The sequence below is a fragment of the Corvus brachyrhynchos genome, unplaced genomic scaffold (assembly GCF_000691975.1).
Source record: "Corvus brachyrhynchos isolate BGI_N302 unplaced genomic scaffold, ASM69197v1 scaffold18, whole genome shotgun sequence".
In the NCBI taxonomy this organism is placed as follows: Eukaryota; Metazoa; Chordata; class Aves; order Passeriformes; family Corvidae; genus Corvus; species Corvus brachyrhynchos.
The window spans coordinates 3,422,677-3,443,536 of record NW_008246064.1 but is presented as its reverse complement, the minus strand read 5'-3'; the positions used below and the strand labels follow the sequence as shown (position 1 = coordinate 3,443,536).

General features: G+C 46.0%; 1 protein-coding gene and 1 long non-coding RNA gene across 4 annotated transcripts in view; both read left to right on the top strand.

Annotated features, from left to right (window-relative positions):
- LOC103623939 (mitogen-activated protein kinase kinase kinase 3-like) overlaps nt 1-20,860 on the top strand; it is a 76,473-nt gene that overhangs the window by 23,261 nt on the left and 32,352 nt on the right. For 2 of the 3 annotated variants that reach the window (XM_017746731.1, XM_008643120.2), the window contains exons 3-4: nt 10,756-10,865; nt 20,367-20,410. In XM_017746731.1, coding sequence (XP_017602220.1) covers nt 10,756-10,865; nt 20,367-20,410 — 154 coding nt within the window. The remainder of the gene's footprint in view (nt 1-10,755; nt 10,866-20,366; nt 20,411-20,860) is intronic. The other variant, XM_017746730.1, reaches the window with a different exon arrangement.
- On the top strand, nt 1,700-10,303 carry LOC108449742. The gene is made up of 3 exons (XR_001866018.1): nt 1,700-3,412; nt 4,280-4,410; nt 4,968-10,303. It is a non-coding gene; the product is annotated as an uncharacterized LOC108449742 (long non-coding RNA).

The window sequence follows — 20,860 nt, the reverse complement described above, 5'->3', positions numbered from 1 at the left end:
TCTTATTTATAGTCTGCTCAGTGTCTCAGAGTTCAGCACAGGACTGTTCACTCCTAGACATGTTCTAGGGAAGTTGCATGACCTTGCATGGAGACCACAAGATGGGAAGTGGGGACTTCTGGCGTCTCTGTGTCATGCAGTGCTTGGACCAGCCCTGTGCAGCCGTTGTATCTCAGGGCTGTTGCAGTATCTCTACGTGGGCCAGCTTGGGACCAGCCTAAGTCCTTGGCACTGGGTTTTCTATTCAGCTTACAGTCCATTTCCATCTGCAACCTCTCCTCAAGGGTCCAAGACTCTTTGTAATTTGATCAAACAAGTGCTTGTGACACTTTTTAAGGTGTCCTTATCTCCAGTGCAACACAGTGGAAAAACCATGGCCAATAAGTATTAAAAATTGGCATGTTTAAACATGACAGCGCAGTAATAGTATTAAAAAATCTGCAGAAGTTGGTACAAAAACCATCAGCTTGTCTGCTTAACTTTTATTTTTTCTGTTTTAAAAATGATTTAAATATTCCTAATTGTGGTTATGAAAAGCTGTGTGCGTGCATGTGTGTTTCTGATGATAAAAACTCCAGGAAGGCCGATGTATTCTGCTCAGTGTATGTCTGTACAACTCAAAGGTTTAGGTCTTTAGTGCTTTGCTGGAGCAAGTGTGACTTTTGCTTCAGCAGAAAGGTCATCTGAGGTGTGGGAGATGGGAGAACGATGTTGTTCATAGTATTGACTGGACAGTGTGTGTGTGATTGCAGGCTGGGCTGGCAGAAGGCACGGCAGCTTGCTGAAGGCTAGTTTGAGCAGCCATGGCATGGCCATTTAGCTCAATCAACTGTTGTTTGGGGGGCTGCTGAAACAGAGAGAACTGCTAGAGCTGGAGGTGGCAGAACAGACCCTATCCCATGGATGCAGGCACTGATGTCTCAGCCCTCCCATGCTGTGTTTTCCTCCTTCCTCAGTAGGCAGTGCTTTCACTCTTCACTTCTTTCTTGCTCTTAACTTTCTCTTTGTATGCTGAGAGCTATTAAGGAAAAATTAATTCATCTTAAGTTGCAGCACTTTACATTCTAATAAGACACATCAGGCTTTCTAGCTCAGGTCTTAATATTTTTGAGAGGTGTCTGAGTTAAAAGGTGCTCATGGTCTCCTTCTCCCTTTCCTGGCACTGCACCTGCTGTACCCAGGGCTCAAATTTAGGGTTTGGACACCTGGGGAATGTGGGACTGGACCTGCACCACACCTGGGATGTTGCAGCTGTTGCTGCAGCAACAGGCCAGGAGTTCATGGGCTCTGGGCTGAGGCTTTGAGCACTGGAAGTCGCTGGGCTGGGAGGGAGAATGAGTTCTTTATGATCCCTCAAATAACCTTCAAAGGTAACGGAGTCAGTCAGGGGAAATAACTTGCCAGTTACATTTCTTTGCTAGGTAAACATTTTTCTCCTTTCAAGTGTGCTCAAGAGAGAGGTACAGGTTGTGGGGAGAGGTAATATCTTTTATTAGACCAAATGATAGAGGTGGAAAAAACCAGGCTGCCTTTTAGGCACATAAACCCTTCTTCAGAAGGAGCAAATTTTAAGCTTAGCAGGGAAACTGCTGGAATAATTGGCCCAAGTTTAATTCAATTATGTTAATCCGTTAGAGGAAAATTAGTGTTTGTGGAGCAAGGGGCAGGGTTAGTAAAAAAGTTGTGAAAGTTTGTTGTGGGATGAGAGTGAAACCTGGTACCTTTGAAGTGGTGAGGAGTAGCAGAGCTGCAGGCGTGCAAAATTTTCTTAAATGTGGTTCGTTTTGCTTTATAAGGGTCTAGCCAGCCCCTGCTTGCAGCTCTCCTAGACTGACTTTAATCTGCAAAAGCAAACGAGAAACAAGGGGTTTGTCATGAGCAGTGTTAGGTTTATGGTTGGGCTCAAAAATCTGTGTCCTGCTCCAGCATCCCAGTCACTGGCTGGATGTGAGGGGCAGCAGCTGTTTCCCGCAACTCTGTCCTCTTCAGCAAATCTTCACCCCACCAAATGCCACCCAATTTCAACCCAGACATTTGTTCCATGAGCCAAGAAGGGGTGAAGTCTGTGAGGTGGCTGCACCTCCATGGGTTGTGCTCTTGAGCTGCTGGAGGTGAAGAGGTGAGAGGAGGAAGGAGAATGACTGCCAGGATGTCAGATGGGGGAAAATTGGCTTCTTAGCTGGGCTTTGCCACTCTCCAAGCATATGGGGATGTACAGGGGACTTGTGGTGACAAGTGTGCCCAGGGATGGGGCTGTGGAGGAGAGCAGGGTGTGCAGAGCCTGGGAAAGCTGTGCCGGTGGCTCCGGCCCCGTGGAATTTTCCTGCGTGCGGTGCTGTCAGGGCTGGCTATTTCGGGAGTGGAGGCTTGTGGTGAACCACAGACGTAACCTTGCTTTCCCTCCCTGCTGAGCTAAACCAAACACCTTTTGGATCCTGAGTCCTTTTCCATTGCAAAAGTCCCTGGTAAGCCTTCAGGACAAGGGAACACGGGCATTGAGCCACAGTGCTTCACAACTCGTCAGGAGAAATTTCTTGTGTGATTTGTGGCCTAACCACTGAAACTTTTACATGTGATAAAACTTGCCATCCCAAATGCTCTGGTTTTGGTGTTTGCCAGGTACTGATCACTCAGGGTTTTAAGGGCATCGCTCTCACCTCTCCTAAATGGAGGTGCAGTCCCAGTAGCTTTGCCTTTTCTTTTGGTTTTTCGTGAGGAAATTCAGAGGGCACTTGAAGTTCTTCATGATCTCACCCTGGCTCTCGAATAGGTTCTGCCATAACACATGGATTTATGTGCCAGGTTAGTCTCTTTTGCTGTTTTCTCAATGCCCTCATTAATTAATTAGTTTTAGCATGTCTATATTACCTTGGAGGTGTGTGCTTGTTTGTGTGCATGAGTGTTTGGAGACTGGTTGCATCTTGTCATTGGTGATTTGATTTAGTTATATGTGTGATATACGTTTATAATTTTAAAAATAACTGGTTTAGCTTTTTAAAAACAGATTCTTGCCCTCCCCTCCAAGCCCATTCCTGAGCTCTGCTTTCTGTACCCTTTTGCAGGGGGATGTAAAAGGAAGGGCTCGTTTTGATCTAAACACAGTCTCCAATTTGGCTGTGCAATTTTTCCAGTAGCTGTGTGGATCAGCTGAGGGGTAGAGGGGGAATAGGAGGCAGGAACTCATTTTTATCCCCAAGAAAAGGGGTATGTGGGATGGTGTAACTGTGCCCTAAACCCACAGATGCTCTGTTGGGCACTTGGTGTGATGGACATCTGTAGCTGTCAAAAGCCTCTGATGGGTTTGGTTTTGTTTCTTTTCACAAGGCAGTTACTGATTGCGCTGTAAAAGTGAAATTAAAAATCCAAACTGATGTCATTTGTGGAGAGCAAGAGTCGAGCATCCATTTGTCAGGTAAAGGATTAATAATTTCCTCTGCCTGGTGCACCCTTTAGCATTATAATTCTTTGATAAGAAGAAGTGTGCTTACAAGAACCCCCAGCACATCACAGCACTGGTTTTCTATGTGAGTTTGTGTGTCCTGAGCTCAAGACATTAGTGAGCAAACTCTTGGCAAGAAATCCTGCATATCAGGAGGGTCTTTCCTCACTTCCTCCTATATAATTGCTTTGCTTGACCTGCTGGGCTGTGCCCTGCCCTTGAGTCCTACGCAGGGGTGACCTTGGCATCCCTTGGGTGGGGTTGCAGGAGGGAGAACGGCAGCAGGATCCAGCTGCTGGTGAGCCTTTGCTGACTTGCAAAGGGAACGTGCTCCACTGGTGTGTCTGCTGCACTGCAATCTGCTCTGGAGGAGGGTAATTGGATAATTTTTCTCTTTATCAGATTCTGGACATGGCTCCAGATGGTGGCAGAATGGTTTGTGCATGTGGGTTGGATTTATGTGGAGGTTTGTCTGGATCTCACTAGATGGGTGCAGGCAGCGCTGTGTTTGCCACAGATCATCCACAGGCAGCCCTTCCAAGGGGATGAGTTGCACAACAGTATTTGTTGCTGCCTGTCAGAGTGTCTGGGTCCCTTCTTTGCTTGCTTGGGGGCTTTTGTCATGGTCCAAGTCAGGCTTCTGAGTCTCTGGCTCACTGGGGTCCTTCCTAGTTTTGACTGGGACAGTCAGTGATGGTGTTTACTTACTAATTGATCCCTTCTGTTAAGAATCAGAATCATTTAGTTTGGAAAAGACCCTTGAGATCATCAAGCCTGTGCTGTACCTCTGCCCCCAGTTTCTTGTGCATGGCTTGAATCCTGGTGGATGTCTGTTCATAGTGTTTGCAGGTGCTGAAGAAACCCCACGTCAGGGTTTCTCTTCATCTCCAAGCTTTTTCCCCCTCTGGCTTTTGGAGAAAAGGCAGCATGTATCTTCACAAGCAAGTTCTTTGACACCTGCTCTCACATGGGTGAGTGTTGTTGTGTTCCCTGAGAGACCTGGCCTGGTCTGACACCTTCTGGGAAGGCAGTGGGCAACCCAGGTGGCTGCTGGTCTGATAGATGTGGACTTGCACTGTAACATGTGGGCCAAGTTTGCTGTTGCCCCCTGCTCACACAGCTAACCCACATGAAAAGGTGCTTTGGCCACTGAACATTATGTGCTTCTTTGATGTTTTCTCTTGATAAAAAAAACCAAAAACCAAACCAAAAAAAACCACTGGAAAGAGCTTTAGGAATGAACGAAGTATCACTCTAGTGGCAGAAGCTATGTATTTCCATTTACTTAAATGAAGAATGGTTAAAAGGAGATGAAATCACAGTCTGTGAGTACTTGGAGAAGATGGGGAGTGTCTATTAACAGAAGGGTCTCTAAGATACAGGGGTACCAAGATCTAATGAGTAGAATACAAAGCAAGCTGTACTCTCAAACTGGAATTGAGGTATTTGTTGCAAAGAGGTTACTGCAGTAAGTGCAAGAGCTCTTCAAGCTAGGGCTTTCTGAAGAGGCTGTTTTGTGTGATTCCAGGTCAAGGTTGGGATGTGGAAGTTGCTGAAGGAGTTGCTGTGCCCTTTGTATACAGCCAGGAAGGCCAGATCCAGTTAAGTCCTCTCTGAATTTAAGCTCCTTTAATGTGCTTAGCTCTGGCTGCAGACTTGTGTGGTCTTGAGCAAAGTTTTTGTCTGTCTCAGATTCCTGTCCATCAAATGAGACATAGAACCCAGCCCATCTCCTTTCCTCCTGACAGCGTAGCTGAAACTCCATCAGGAATTCCATCAGGGCTGCCCTTTGCAGGTGCTGAGTGATACCAGGGGAGTGAGTCTTGTCTTCCAGTTCAGGTGCCCTTTGGTAAGAGATAAATGTTGTATACCAGTCAAACCAAAAACTGTGTACTTTCAAAAAAAAAAACCCAGAGAAAATGAAAGGCTGATGTCTCTTCAGAACAAAGGCAGGATAGTCAGTGTCATCGTCATCATGTGGCTCCATATTTATTTTCACTGTGTTTTATTACATATCAGTATTTTTTGTCACTATATATTCGAAGTCTTGCCTTTGAAAGGGCTTTTACTGAATGTGACAGTGTTTCTGTGTGGCTCCCCATCCTCTCTTCATCCCCCTCTCAGCCTCCACAGAACTCTTCCCTCTGCCTGGGGATATCCCCAGTGGCTCCTGGAGAGGTGGATGCTGGTGGTGGAGGGTGCTGCTGGAGTTTACACAGGCAGATGCACTATCAAGCATCAGGGCTGTGAAAAGCACAGTGGGATCTTCAGTGACCACAAGTGGTCACATCTGTGGTTTTTCTGTGGATCCAAGTGCATGCAGGGCCCTGGAGCTGCACGCTCCAGCCTCGCTCAGGAATGACTCACAGGACAATATTCTTCCCTCCTGCAACGCCCAGGACTTTTCCCAGACTCTTCTCAGCCCTGGTTCTGCCTGGTGTGTGTGTGAGAGGCCCAAATCAGAACTCACCATGTTTTACAGGACTCTGCTTTACTTCTGCAGGCTTTCCTGTGGGCTTCATCCAGCTGCTGCTGCTTTTTTTTTTTTTTTTTGCAGTGTTGATAGAAGCAGCTTCATGAAACTACCGTAAGCTGCCTCTTAGCAATGACCTATTAGTGAAGCCAACAATAACAGCAGTGTCTAGACCATCTGAACACAGCTAAATTATTCCTTTGTCCCTTCTTCATTTGCTTTTTCTCCTGACTCTTGAATTGTTTTGGGTGGTCCATGTTGACCTTCAGGCTTTCTATTTCTCCCTTTTAAATTTTTTTTTTCTCTCTTTTTGAGCAGTGACCTTGCTGTACTAAGACTGAAAGTCCAGGTTCCTCTCTCCCTCATGCAGACTGGAACCTAAGGCCATGTAGCAACGCCGGAAGCGTGTCTCTGAAGGGCAGAGAGATGTGTCATCTGCTGGCTTTTTGATTTCACTCCCTGGTTGATTTTGATGCCTCAGATTCGTACTGGTAGTGCCTGAGACTTGTGAATCTTAACATCTTGCAGAACTGAAAACCTGATGAGAGAAGGAGGCATTCTGGGTTTGATGTAAGATCCTGCCAAAACGGATGAGTGTATTTTAATAAAAATATAAGCCCTGTCTACTGGAGCTCCACTGGTCATTGCTTCCTGGGAGTGCTCTTGGCTTTCTGCTCCTGTGTGTTCCTCTCTTCTATGTTGCTATGGGTATATCCCCCCACCCCCAAACCTCTGGGAAATTAATATCTTTTGAAACATCTATTATTTTTGGTTGGAAGTGGTCCTTGGTTGGGTGGGCTGGCAGTGTGATCAAACAAGATTTGCCACAGGAAGCTGATTTAAAAAGCACAAAATTAAATGTGCTGGTGGAAAGTAGAGAAGAAAGAAATGAGTTTCCTACTAAGGGAAATAGCTGAAAATAAAGACAGAGCTGAGGATGGAAGAAGAGACACTGGGGACAGAGGGACAGTACTAAACGTGATTTATTTTTATGTTTCATTTTTGCTGTCTCTGTAATCAGCTTTTCTCTGTCGTGATCTTCCATGGTAGAAATAATCCTGTTTACATGTTGTGTTGGAGAGCAAGTGGGATTTGCTGTACAATTCATCCTGTCAACCCACAGTACCTTAAGTGAATTTGTGCAAAATGATGCCAGAGTGGAGCTGGGCCAGGAGGTTGTTCAGGAGCAGGAACCTGCTCACGTTGCACAAAGATTTCCAGGAGGCTCCCAAGTCCATCTGAGCTCCGAGGATACTTCATCAGTGTTGTGCAACTCGCAGCTGTTTTGTTCTGGAGCCATGGCAAAGCCTGGGGAGGTGTTTGCTGTGCAGCCTCAATGCTGCCTTCTCACAAGGCTGAAGAACATTTGGGTCCTGCCAGGGCTGGATCAGGAGAACAGGATTTTTCCTGTCCCTTGGGCCCGGGATTCCTGACAATTGGCATTTTGTCCCTGGTAGAGCCATCCATCCTTCACCCTCTCCTGGCTCAAACCAAGCCAAACAGAGAAGGAGCAGCCTGTGACACCCCTTTTGCTGGAAAGGCTTGGGAGTGGCATTTGGATTTAATTATCCAGTTAGCTTCAGTGCTTGTTTGAATTTTGACTGCACTGGCTGAGCTGGCTGCGTATTTCCATGGAACAAAGTTCTCCACCCTTCTTGGGAGTCAGCTTGGAGACCCCAAGAGCAGTAATTAGGATGGGCAAGAGGTTCAGTCTGGAAAGTATCAGTCCCTGTGCAAAGCTGTCCTGAAGAGGACTGGGAAGTGTCGGTTTTGCAACCGATGATGCAAATTGTGCTGCTGCTGCTCAGAAGTTGCTTCAGAGCCTGGTGTGGGGGGTTTTGTTTTGAACAGCTTTGGTCATTGCCTCTCTGAAATTGCAGTTCTCTTAGAGTAAAAACACACTGTTAAAAGCAGTTGAAAAATACTTAAGCACATAGAAATATGTTAGTTCAAGGAAATACTGTATTTCTGCTTGTGCTTAAGTCATCTTTCACCCTCTGGCAGCAGAAAACAACCTTTCCTGCTTGTATAGGAAGAAGTTTTCTTATCTTATTTTGTAGCAGTTGTGTCATTTAGTATTTTAGTTTTTTGACAACAAACACTCATGTTTTGTAGTTAAAAATCCTCAAAAGCTTTTTAGAATGCTCTTTTGCATCAGTTTTTTTAGTAGATAGAGGAATGAGAATGCTGATTTGACAGTCAAATACAAGAAGTAGCTTTTTCTTTTTTTTTCCTTCCGTACCTATTCAGGACAACTGGAGCTCAGTTTTACACCACTGATTCTGGGCCAATTAAGTTGATGGTTGGGTATTTCTGGAAACTGGCTGAATTTAAGCAGTTACTGAAAGTGAGTGGGTTCTCCTTGCTTTGCTATATTTGGAGAGATGCAAAAAGTCACTTCTGGCAGAGATTTGTAGCCTGACTTCCTAAGAAATGTGACTTACCATGAACTGGCTTTGCAGCACCAGGAATTTTTAAACCTGTGTTTGGTGGACTTGGAAGTCTGTTACAAAAAGTTTTGGCAAAATTGTTGTGTAGATAGAGGAGGAAGACAATGTCATATAAACCAGGGTACTGGTGATGGTTTACCAGAGATTCCTCTCCTGGAAGATGCTGCTGGCCATGGCCAGGGAGGTTTGGAGATGGGAGAGGGGTGGTGAATTGGGTGGTTTTGCTACCAAAGCCAGGCTCTGCCTCTGCCTGCTGGCCCTGTTGGCCCGTGACATTACAGATTGTGTTTTGTGTCAGGCAGTTCAGGAAACTTTTGTTGTCACTCGCTGGAAAAAAAAGAAAGGGGTGAGGGGCACTGTAGAGATTAGAGCTTTGGTGGAAAATTCCTGGAGGGCGGCGTAAGGGGGTTTTGTTTTTGTGGGTTTGTTTTAGCTCGTCCCTCCCCCTGTTCCCTTCCCCCTGCACAGAAAAAAAAAAAAACCAAAAGCTTTTTTTTCTTCTTTTTTTGTGTTGGGTAGTTTCCTACTACAAAATCTCAGTGGAAAACTATGGTTGTCCCAGAGGTCCTTTAAAAAAAAACAAACCAAAACAAACCAACAACAACAAAAGAAAAACACCCCAAACCCAAACTGTGGGGACATTTTTGATGTGTTTCTTTTTTGTTGTTGTTTTTTTTTTTTTTCCTGAACTAGAACTGAAAATTGTCTTGAGTTTTTTCCTGTAGCATTTCAGGCTGTGCTCCCTGCCACCCCTCTGGAAAAACATACCCGTGCTTTTAGAAAGTAGGGAGATGTGGAAGGCAAAAGGGATTACATTTTAATGTACTTTGGTATGAATTATATTATTTTGCCAATTAGATATCTAATATGGATGTACAGATATATGTTTATATATTAAATATGTATACACACATTGCCTACAGGAAAATGTAGGCTTTATCCAGATAGTTTGGTGTAGGCATTGGAGATCATTTCTGAGCTCTGAAATGTGAGACTGGATTTTAAGCATTTTCCCCCAATTTTTCCCCTTATTTCTTTAATATGCTCTGGGAGCACAGCACGCAGGAGGAGTCTTTTTCTCATGTATTTGGGTTTTTTTTCATAGCTTCAATCTTGATAGAACCCAGCAGGAGGAGCAGAAAAAGAGGAGAGGATGTTGTCTCTGGGCACGAGGATCCAGGACATACACCTCCTTGGGGAAAGATCCTCAGTATTTGGGCCCAGTCCTGTCTGATTTCATACAGTTTTTGTAATTTTTCACATATTTGTGGACTTTGAGTTAAATCTGAAGGCTGGCCTGGCGTAGGGGTGTTTCTGTCCCTGGAGACACTAATTTTCAGACAAGATTTGTAGCTGTATTCGTATTTTTTACAGTAATAGCTGCATGTGCCTCCCACTTGCCTTGATTGTACCACAAACATGGAGTGTGCAGTGGGTTTTCACTAACGAGCGTGCCCTGCCCTAAGTCTTGACAGGGTTCTTAGTTCTTGCAGTTGGTATTTTCCAGTGTAATCCTTTATAGCTGCTTTAGAGGCCACAGATGCCAAAGTGTTGAAAAGAAGGAGATTGGTTTCAGATACAATGGGTCCCTCAAAGTTCTCCCATTACTGCAGAATCAGAAATCCCATGCAGGCTTCCAGTGTCTTCTATGCAGCATTGCTGAGTTTCTCTCTTTTCATGGATTCCTTGGCCTCTCCCCTGGTTTCTCACTGCCTCTGGTTTTGCAAGTCAGTTGTGGGTCTTGTCCACCTTTAATGAAGGAAGAGGAAAGGCAGAGATGAAGAACTGTGTTGTGCTCCCTCACCTGCTGCTGTGAGTTTGCCAGGTTCTGAAAGGTTTCTGTCCTGTAGAGCATCAACTTTCACCTCACAAAGTGGATCCACTGCCATGGGCAGTGATCCCTGCCATGGGCAGGGGCACCTTCCACTATTCCAGGTTGCTCCAAACCCCATCCAACCTGGCCTTGGACACTTCCAGGGATAGGGCAGCCACAGCTTCTCTAGACAATCAGGGCCTCACCACCCTCACAGAGGAAAATTTCTTCCTAATATCCAATCTAAACCTGCCCTCTTTCAATTAAAAGGCATTTGCTTGTGTCCTATCACTGCATGCCCTTATCAAGAGTCCCTCTCCAGCTTTCTTGCAAGCACTTTCAGGTGGGGGCAATGAGATCTCATTATTTGTCTGTGATGTAGGAACCTGTATTTTTTAAGACAGGATGGGCTAGAAGAGACTCTGGTGTGGTCTTGGAAGGCCTCTCTTAATAGGAAGGCTTGACATTGTGTCTTTTGATCCATTTGTGCTGAAAGTTTATATTTGCAGTGCTATATTTTCACTCTGCACATCCGAGGGCAGGGTTGTCTTCCACACTTCAGTCGTCTCTTCTTTTGCAGATGAAGAAGAAGCTCTGCACTCTATTATGAAGGATTTGGCAGCGTTGGGCAAATGTGGGGGGCTGCTGGACAACAACAGGAATAAAAACAGTGTCCACTCCAACAAACAGGTAAGGCATTGCTTCTTTAGTCCACCCCAAACTCCAGCAGACCAAAGACGTGGGCTTGGTGCTTGCCATGCTGGCAGAGCAGAGTTTAAATGTTAGAACTGAAGTTAACAGGTGCTCAGCACATCAGAAATATCATAATTTTACCAAGTTACGAGCTTCATGAGCTCTTTTTGAAGGGCTGAAAGGAAGTTACAGGCATCCCTATATCACAGAGAAGCAGAGAAGAGTGATGCCCCAAATTATTCACAAATACAACAACTGAGCCTGAAACTGGGTTTAAATCTCAATTCTTACCTCAAGGCACTTCTAACTGTTGTTTAGCTCTGAAAGCAGCAGAACTTGTTTCAGGCTGTGCAACTTCAGTACTTGGATAAGTCAATTGTTTTCTATTGACAGCGTTAATGAAATACAATATTTATTACGTGCATATTTTACTTCAGATATTTGAAAGATAGGCTGCCAATTCTGAGCTGTAGACACCCAGGCTCTTTGGGGAGGAGTAATGTCATTCTTATATAAAGTGTTTAATTATTAATTACTGCTGTTTTTCTTTATGCTCCTAAACCCAAAGGTTTTGGCCCTGTTGCACATTCAGAGTTGTTTTGGTGAGCAAAAAACGTTGTCCCTTGAGCAATGTCAGAAATTGTTTGCTGACATCAATACAATAGCTGAAGTGGATTTAATAGCCTGCTTGTGTATGGAACAAGTGTTATGCGAACGTAAAAGTTGTGAAGAAAGAATTCAGTTGTCAAAATAGCAAGAAAGAAAGGGAGAAAAAGATTAGGACAACTGGAGAAGTATGGCAGCAAATCCACTTGGAATTCCACCTCTAGTGCTATGGTTTAGAATGAGCTTGCAGTCAACTCTGCAATTGCTCGATGCCTAGCATGGAAGAAAACAAATTGTCATTTACTGTTGTCATGCGTTTTTTAATGGCACTTGTGCTACAAAGAAGTCTGGGTGCAGAGAGGAAAAATCCCTTCCCGAATCCCTCTGGACTTCCCAGCCATATGCAGACAAAAACACGTGTGCATGTCTTGTTTCAAAGTGTGTCCTGGCAGTAGCAGCTGTCCAAGTTGAATCACTGGGTTTGTGTTCAGCTCATGCTGAAATAAGTCCAAGATGTTTACAGAACTGACCAGAGAAACTCGGGGCTGGCTCCCTGCAGCTGCAGGCAGAGCAGAAAACCCTGTGCAGCTTTGGATGGCTCCGAGGGCAGCATCTTGTGTGTGGTGGTGGGTGGAGACCATGCTGAGCCAGCTCGGGTTGCTTTCAGGGTAGCAAAACTTTTCAGGCTCCTCTTAAATTACACATTTGTTTTGTGCAATGGGGGAAAATCCCTACTGCTGTTTTTGAGACCTGGGCTGTTAATGCAGCACATACACAGTTAACCAGATAATTAGTCAAAAATAAGGAAAGTGGTGGTTCTCATTGACTGAATTCTTATCTGCATAAAGTTGGCATCTTGCAATCAAGTCCCTACCCACAGCCCATCCACTCTGCATCTTCACTTATAAATCACTGGTGGAGTTACGCCGTGCTCTGGTATCAGCTTTAGAATAGTTGGCTGCCACTTGAGTTTGATTTTTATTATAGCAGGAATCAGACTTTCCTTCTTATCACAGCGTTGATGCTTGGAGGAACACTTCCCCCTTCATGATTTTTCTTTTTACCCATAAGTGGAGCAGACGTAGCTGCATGCTCAGGGCTGCTCAGAGCTCTCTGATGGAGGAGATGTGGATGGTCAGGATCCCGCTCTCCTCGCGCATCCGGAGCTGAGGGTTCAGACCAGCAGGCCCCAGGAGATGAAGGGCGTTGGAGGATGTTGAATTGTTGCCTCACTAAATTGGACTGGCTGGAACACGTCTGGCTCGCGGGATGGCGGGAGGCAAGTTTGGGACGTGGGGAGTGGCCAGAGGAGGTGGAATTAGTGGGGACTTGGTTCGTGTTTGCAGCTCAGTTTAATCAGCTTGTTTGGGTCACTTTTAGGAGTTTTGTTTCCTTGTTTTTTAGGACAGAAATTGATGTGGGGGAGAGATTGCTTTGGAAATGCTGTCATTGTGCTGGTGGTTTGTTGTTCCTTTGGCACTTGGTTTTCCCTTTTTATTTTTTATTTTTCCCTGTGGTTAGGTTGGCTGGTTGGGCTGAGGGATGCCCTGCAGTTTCCCTTCTTGGAGGGGGAGTGAGGCACAGGGGGATTTTGGTGATAAAATGTCCTCTTGGTTATCTCATTGTTGGTGCCTCTCATGAGGCCCTGCAGCAACCTGCTCACGTTGAGCTACTTGGGTCTGGGAGTTCAGTTGTTAGATTAATAAAATAATATTTCTTTTTCTGTGGAAAAATGTTTTTTCTGAGGCATGGGAATCCTTTAGTCAGTGTTCCAAATTTCCACTGAAAGACAGAGTTAAACAAGAATGTGTTGGCTAGCTAGCCAGTTCTCTGTGGCTTGCTGCAGTGTTTTGGTACACAGAGAAACACAACTGAAGTGCTATCTCATTCCTGTCTCCTGGAGGGCTTCCTTAGTGCTCTCTGGACACAAGCTGAAGTTTGAATCCTGCCAGATTGTATTCCTGGTAGGCCTGGGCCACACAAGAAAACAGCCTGTGGTGGTGTGTGCTCCAAAATATTTCTTTCCCAAAATATCGATAGTTTTGCTTCAGATCATCTTAAGAAATGAACATCCTTTGGCAAATTTCATGAAAATCCTTCTTTTCTTAGTTTTCTTCCCTCACAAACGAGTTTAGGGTGAAGGTTGGATTTCTGGATGTGCGGTGCCTCATGGCAGAACAAGCTGGAAATGAGAACAGCACAGTGTGGATGATTTTCCTCCCTTGAATTGCCCAGGCAGCTGGCAGCAGATGTGATGGCTGAGCTGGAGTCTCCTGAGTCCTGGTCAGGTGTGGCAGCCACTACATCGTCCTGCCTCTCTGCCTTGTGGGAATTATAGGGGCACACATGGACGCCCTTTTCCTTCCCCATGTTAAAGCAGAGCCGTTCTTTGGGAACAGAGGGATCATTCTGACAGTGCTCCTAGAGCAACTTCTGCACTGGTATTCCTCTGTTATGCCTTTAATCACTCCATGATTCCTTGTGCATCCTCTGGGATGGCTGGAAGGAGTCCTTTCAGGCTATCTCTTGGACTGAACAAAGGAGTTTGTTTATAAAAATGTCTCTTAAGAGGGGATGGAGGAAACAGAAGAATGAAGATCTGCATTAAAGAATAAGAATGGAAACCCCAAATAATTAAGAAATCCTGAACAAAAGGATGGAGGGAGAAAAGAACAATTAAATTAGCATTTATTTTGTATTTATTTCTGTGCACATACATTCATTTCTATAAATAGCACTTGGCAACTGGCAGCATGAAGCTGGTTGTCAGTGGGCCTCTGTCACAGCCGATGACAGCCAGCAACTCCTCTGCCACCCTAATCATGATGGCAAGTTCTCCCACAGCAATTAAATATTTGTAAGAAATGTTTCTCCACTTACATCAAATGTCAGACTGTCCTAAAAAGTTGTTCTTCTAGTAAATTACCTCTGGACTCTCTTCTATTTGGCAAGCTGGATGCAAGACAAGGCTTGCTCATAACTCTGGTAAAATACAGCTCATTTTGTAGGGCTCTCTGTGGGTCTTTGAGCAGCCTGAAAAAGGAGTTAGGCTTTATCACCTGTTTTGTATTTGGGGAATATGATGTGGATGGGGGAAGATGGGAATCTGCAGGGATTTCCCCACCTGGGGAGCAGCACTGACTGGGAGAGCCTTCGCTGGAGATGGCAAAGGCAGGGAAGTCCCAAGGACTTAAGAGGCTTTCCCATGTCTGCATGTGGAGCTGACTTGGATGAGAAGAGGGTGATACCAATGAGAAATCCAGCTGGATAAAAGCTATTCCCTGTCAGGTGGGTGGTTTTAGATAAACATTTTGAAGCCTGTGATTTCTGCTGCTGTCTGAAACAGAAATGTCTGTAACAGGCAGCAGTGACCCTTCTAGACATCATCTTTCCACTGCCCTCTGAGCTGCTCAGGTGCTGGACTTGCTTTCAGAGGAAAGCAAGCTGCAAGAATCCAGGGGGACTGGGATATATCGTGCTTTCCACCCCTGAAATGAGAAGGGGACAATGCCAGACAAACTCCTTTCTGTCTGATTGCTGAATAACCCGGTGTGCGTGGGGGTTCTGTGCAGATAATTCCCAATGACGTGGATTAGTCATCTCCTCTTGCGGTCTGGGGCCGCGCTCCAGCTGTCTGGCTTGTAAGGAACGTCCTGCTGCTGAGGGCAGGGGCGAGCACAGGGCTGATGCAAACAACCTGCACCTTGGGGAAGTGTAGGAGTCCCCCCAGCCTGGCCCTGTGGTGCTGATTCCTCTTAGCCAGTGCCAGGAGCTGAGGAGGAATCCCACCGCTTTGTGGCTTTGTACAAAGGGAGTAACTCGAGCGCTAATGCCTGCACGGCTCTGCGGGGTTTTCTCAGTGTTTCCTAATCCAGCAAGTAGAAAATAAGAGAAGTGAAAATTATCCCTCTGATTACCCTGTGGCACGCAAAAGTGAGTGTATTTCATTGCCCCTGTATTACCCAAGGGGGAAACTGAGGAAAAATAAGTGCCTGGGGTCTCGTGGGTGGATATGAGTAAGGCCGGAATGAGCCCCTCTTGGACCAGCACCAAAGGGAATAGGAAGCCCCTTGTGATGACTTTTTCTGACCACAGAGGGGTTTATGCTGAAGTCAGAGGCTTTGTCCCAGCTGGTTTGTGAGGCAACTGTGGATTTGGGTTGAAAAAATGCTCCAAAAGCCCCATCCCTGTGATGTCTCAGCATGGGCAAAGCTGTCCTCTGGTTGGATTTGACAGGAGCAGCTTTAAAGCAAGCCACAGAGGTGGGGTCTGCACAGAATGCTGTTTCTGATGGCAGCTGAGTTTAGGAGGAGGAGAGGACATGATGGGGGGAATCTTTGAATTTGTGCTGGTCTGGGATTTTCCAGAGTGGCAGTTTTAGTTGTTTTGGTGACACAGGCATGGAAGGGCTGGCAGGGCTGGCTCCTCTCCTGGCTCCCTACCTGCCTCTGCCATTAGCCTTCTCCATGGGCATTGCTCAGCTTGGACTTGTACCCCAGTTTGAGCAACCCCCTGGCTGTTCAGCAGAGAGGGTTCTTAGCACCTTCTGCTCCTCCAGAGCCACTTCCATTTTAGGACTAACAGCTTGTTTTCCTGCTCTCTGTGTGTGCTTTTATTACAAACAGCAGTCAGCTCTTCAGGGATCTCTGTATAAGATCATGATTCACCTCGTTTGGAAACACTTTTTCCATTCTTTTCCAACGTTTTCCTTAATCTAAACCAGCACACAGGGCTGTTGCTCCAGCTCTGAGGGACGGAGCTTGGCCAAGCCCGCTGGGGTATGTGGTCCCCAGCCAAGAGGCAAAGTTGCCCCTTTTGTCTTCAAATTCCCATTGAATTCTCTCTCTGAGGCTTGGCAGTTGTGGTCTTTTCTCCGTGGAATCAGAAGTTTTGAGGAAAGAGCTAAAAATACCTCAAGGAAAGCCTGGAAAGATGGCAGTGGGTTTGTGGCCACGGCAGTGGATTTGCTTTTTCCTTTCAGAGGAATATGGCAAGAAAGAGTAAAATACCATTTGTTAGCAGGGCTGGAGGAAATGCCGGGACAAGTATTTTGGAGAAGAAATTCTTGTAGAAATGAAGGGAATGACTGTGGTATTTCCTGTCAGGGCTGTCGCTGGTTTTGTTTGCGTCGCAGCAGGGTCTGCAGGCGCCAGCCGGGCCGTGGGCTCCTGCGTGCCCCGCGTCGTACGGAAACGCACACGGAGAGGGAAAGCTGCTCAGTACATACAGCCCAGGAGGCCGAGCACCTCAGTTCTGTGCCTCTCTCTACCACTGTTCTGCTTCAGAGAGTGAATCACAGAATGGTTTGGGCTGGGAAGCTGTTAAAATCCAGCCTGTCTGCTGTGGGCAGGGACATCTGTCACTAGACCAGGTTGCTCAGTCCAACCCAACCTTGAACGCTTCCAGGGATGGGGCATCCACAGCTTTTCTGGGCAACCTATTCCAGTGTCTGATCAACCCAAGAGCAGAAAATTTCTGCCTTATATCCAACCTCAGTCTAGCCTCTTGCTGTTGAAAACTGTTGCCCTCATCCAGTCACTACTGGACCAGGTAAAAAGTCTCTCTCCATCTTATAAAGCCCCTTTTATACATTGAAATGCTGCAATAAGGTCTCCATGGAGCCTTCTCCTCCCTAGGCTGGGCTCTCTCTTCATACCCTTATCCAAAGCCCCTCCTGCCTTTGTGCCTCGGTTTCCCTTGCTTGCTCCATTACCTGCCTGAAATCTCACAGTGCTGATGAAAATGTTTTAAGTGCTCTGCCAGAGCTCAGGGTTTAAGGCTGGTGCCTGTGACTGGCCTTACTGCTCTGCTGCACTGTATTTTAACACAGGCCTTTGGATGTCACATCTTGTTCTCCTACATCCAGTAAGGACCTCTTGGTTGAAGGAGAACAGGGCTGCCCTTGACCTCATGTGACACCTGATGGGAGGGACAGTAAATAATACACCTGGCTTGTGCAAGGGGGAGTCACATTCCTCACAAGATTGCAGAAGTGAGTAGGGCCCAGCAGCCTCTACCACCCACACCTCTTCCACCTCGACATTTGCACACTGTGTTGAGTTCCTGACAGAGAAGGTGCTGGTCCTGCATTCCCCCTTATTGTTCATTTGAGTCTGGGTGCAGACTCACATGAGGTTCTGCTCCAGCTCTTGGCAGTGCCCCAGGCTCCCTGTGTAATCTTAAACCAGTTGCTCCAACCCAGACTTCCATGGGTGTTAGAAATCACAGCCTGCTCCAGCATTTAGGAAGTGCTTTGCATCCCTTGAGATTTCCTAGTACTTTGGGCACTGCCCACTCTTTTTTTTTTTTTTCTTTAAAAGAAAAAAAGTATTTGTTGCTGATAGCAGTGATGAATTCAGCTTGAGCTGTGGGTCAAAAATATCAGCAAGACAAGGGAAGTCTGAAAAATTAAACTGTAATCAACTTCTCAGACTGATAAATATTAATTTATCCATCTTCCAAACGCTTGCTAGCTAAAGGTCTTGCTTTCCTTGAGGGAGGCAAGAGGTTAATGTGCTTTATACTGAAGAAAAATGTTATCATATTAAGTAATGAAGTGGGTTTTCATTTCCCTGTTGCAGTCAGTGTGTTTGTGGCTCTTCTCAGGAGCAGAGCAGTGTGGGGCAGCTGGCGTCCTTCTGCTGGCATCGGGCCATGGCACATTAGCCTTGTTGTTGATGTAGAAGAAAAGGATGCAGCAGGGTTGTGGCTCTTTTTTTTTAATTTTTTTTTATTTTTTTTTTTATTTTCTTCTCTCTCTGGAGCTTTAGACAAGTGTTCTGACATCTTCCAGCCACAAGCTGTTTTTCCAAACTTGTTTGTCTGTGAAATCTGTGATGCTCAGCACAACCAGGCAGCGTGTGCTACATCCCAGCTCGGTGCAGCATTTGGGGCTGTGCTGAAAGTGAAACCTGTGTTTTGAAAGGTTTCCTGCAGTGAGGCCAGAGCTGTGTGAGCTCTTCCCCTTCCATGTCCTGCTCCTTTGTAAGGAGAAACCTCAAAAGTTCCTTGCCCTGATTTTTTTCCTCCCTTTCTTTAGAGAAGGGTTTTGTGGTGTTACAGTCAGTGAACCTACACTGGCCAATTTATTGCCAGCATCTAGGAGGGATGAACCAGCTAGGCCTGCTCAGAGAGGCATGTGCAAATAAAAATTGGCATAAAAGAGCCTATATCTTTTCTTTTCCAACCCAGGTAATCCAAGGTGGGAACCCCACCTGTATTTGCCTGTCTCTGCAGAATGACTTGTACCTTCAGCACTAGGTTGGTTATGGTCATCTCTTCTCCTTTTGAATTTTGGACTGGTTTAGAATTAATCTGGTATTTTTACAAGTTGGGCCTGGTTCTGGAAATAAACCTGGAGACTGTCCAAACTTTGTGGGTCTGGGGAACTGGCTATAGCCACTGAGGTGATGTAAGTGCCTGTTTAGCACAGGCCTGTATCACTGCTGGAGTGCCCCATTTGGTGACTGTCCCAGCACTGGTTCTTCCCAGCCCTTCCGAAAACACAGAAAATGCCACGGGCAGAGATAACAAGGATGCGTTTTGGGTGATCCAACGTGTTTACCCTGAATCTGTTTAAGCTTTTCAACAGAATTGCCTCCAGCCTTGACTTCCTGAATTTCGGTGGGTGTTTGCAGAACTCGAAGAGCTGTCAGTTTAAAAATAAACCGAAGGGCGCCCGTCCAGCTCGTTTTCCTCATTAGGAACAAAGCTGTTTCATTGCAGCTCTGCTTTCCCTCTGAGAGGATGGAAAGTGTGCCTTCACATGCTGGCAGCCCAGGCCCAGAGATAAGTCCTGTGCTCAGGAAGGGCTGTCACCCACCCAGTTGGGAGTTATCCCTGTGAGATGCCGGCAGTGCGGGACCGAGCCCTCCCTGGGGTTACACCTCGGAGGGAGGTGGCCAATACTTCTCTCTCTATGGGAAGAGAACTGTTTGAAGAGGCATTTGGGCACTGTGGGGGATAAAATGCTGGTTAAGTGGGGTGACTAGACCTGGTCTGGGAAGTAAAGAGGGTTTTGATCTGTGTTGGAGACCATCAGAAAGTCCTGGAATGATCTAAGGGATGCTAGAGGGATGTTTGACTCAGACTTGGTCTGAGAAGCTGAAGGAATGAAAAGGCTCCTTGTGGTCTTGATTGCTACTAAATATGCACAAATAGAGGATGGGAGAAGTGGCTTTTACTGGTCCCTGCACAGCTGTGTGCCCAGTGTGCCTGTGACTCCGCTGGCTCTTCTTTGGGCAAATGTTGTGGTTTCTCTTGAGGTGAGCAATGGGTCAGTTCAGGGTGGACATTTGCTGTGTATTGGGCCTGATGCACTTTGCATTTTGTAGGTTCTAACAAAATAGCAACCAGCCCTACAACCATCTTAGCACTGTTGGCTTTAAAATCCTAGACTGTCTCCACTTGCGTTAGAGAGTGCTTGCCTTTACTTCTTAATTCTTTGCCCCAAATATTCCTGTGTTATAGTAAATACCCTCTGAGCTTTGTTTTTTTTGGGTTTCTAATAGAAAAGTACTGGGGTGAAACCATGGGAAATGCTGAAGGTGGACAGGCATCGGACACATAACATGTTGGCCGCTTTGATAATAGTGCCTTGCTCCCAAGTGAGCTCAGGACATTCACAATTTTTCACTTTATGAATGCATTTGACTAAAACAGTTGTACAGGTGTGTATCTTCTTGCTTATAGAAGGACTTATTTTTGACAAGCACATTCCTCAGCAATGTGGGGTGTCCCAAAGTCTGTGAGTCCACCAGACAGCTTGGCCCTAGATAAACAGATGCCTAATGGAGTCAGGGGAGTCTCCCTGGGAACTCCTGTCAGCTGTGGATCTCTGGGTCAATCCAGGATGCAGTTTGGGACCTCACCATTCTCTGCTTTTTCTTTCAGCAGCGAAATGTCAGGATCAAGTTTGAATATGAAGGAGAGAAAAGGTAGGTACCCAGTCCAATCCCCCATTAGTACAGGGATAAATTACCTTTCCCCCTCAACACTGTCCTGCTGACTTCAGCCAGCTGCAGATGAGCTCACAGCAGGATTCATTCCCCTAAAATCAGCTACACTTTTATATCCAAGAGCCCTGCCTCGTCATCCCATTTGCCACAAGAAGCTCCTGGGATCTGCATGCAGGCAAAATGGTTCCAAGCTGGAAGTCATTAAATGCCTCTTTTACCAGGGACATTGGGTGCACACTTGGATCCTCTTCTCTTGTTAATGGAGCTGGAACTCTACAGAAATGTCCTTTGATTAGCAGTCCATGACACTTACTTAAGATAACCAGATTTTGGGCATGGGTCCCATAAAAATAGGGCTGGGAGTTAAAGCTTGTCCGCCCTTCCCTGCTTGACATTTTCATGGAATCACCTTTGCTTGGTGACTGTGAC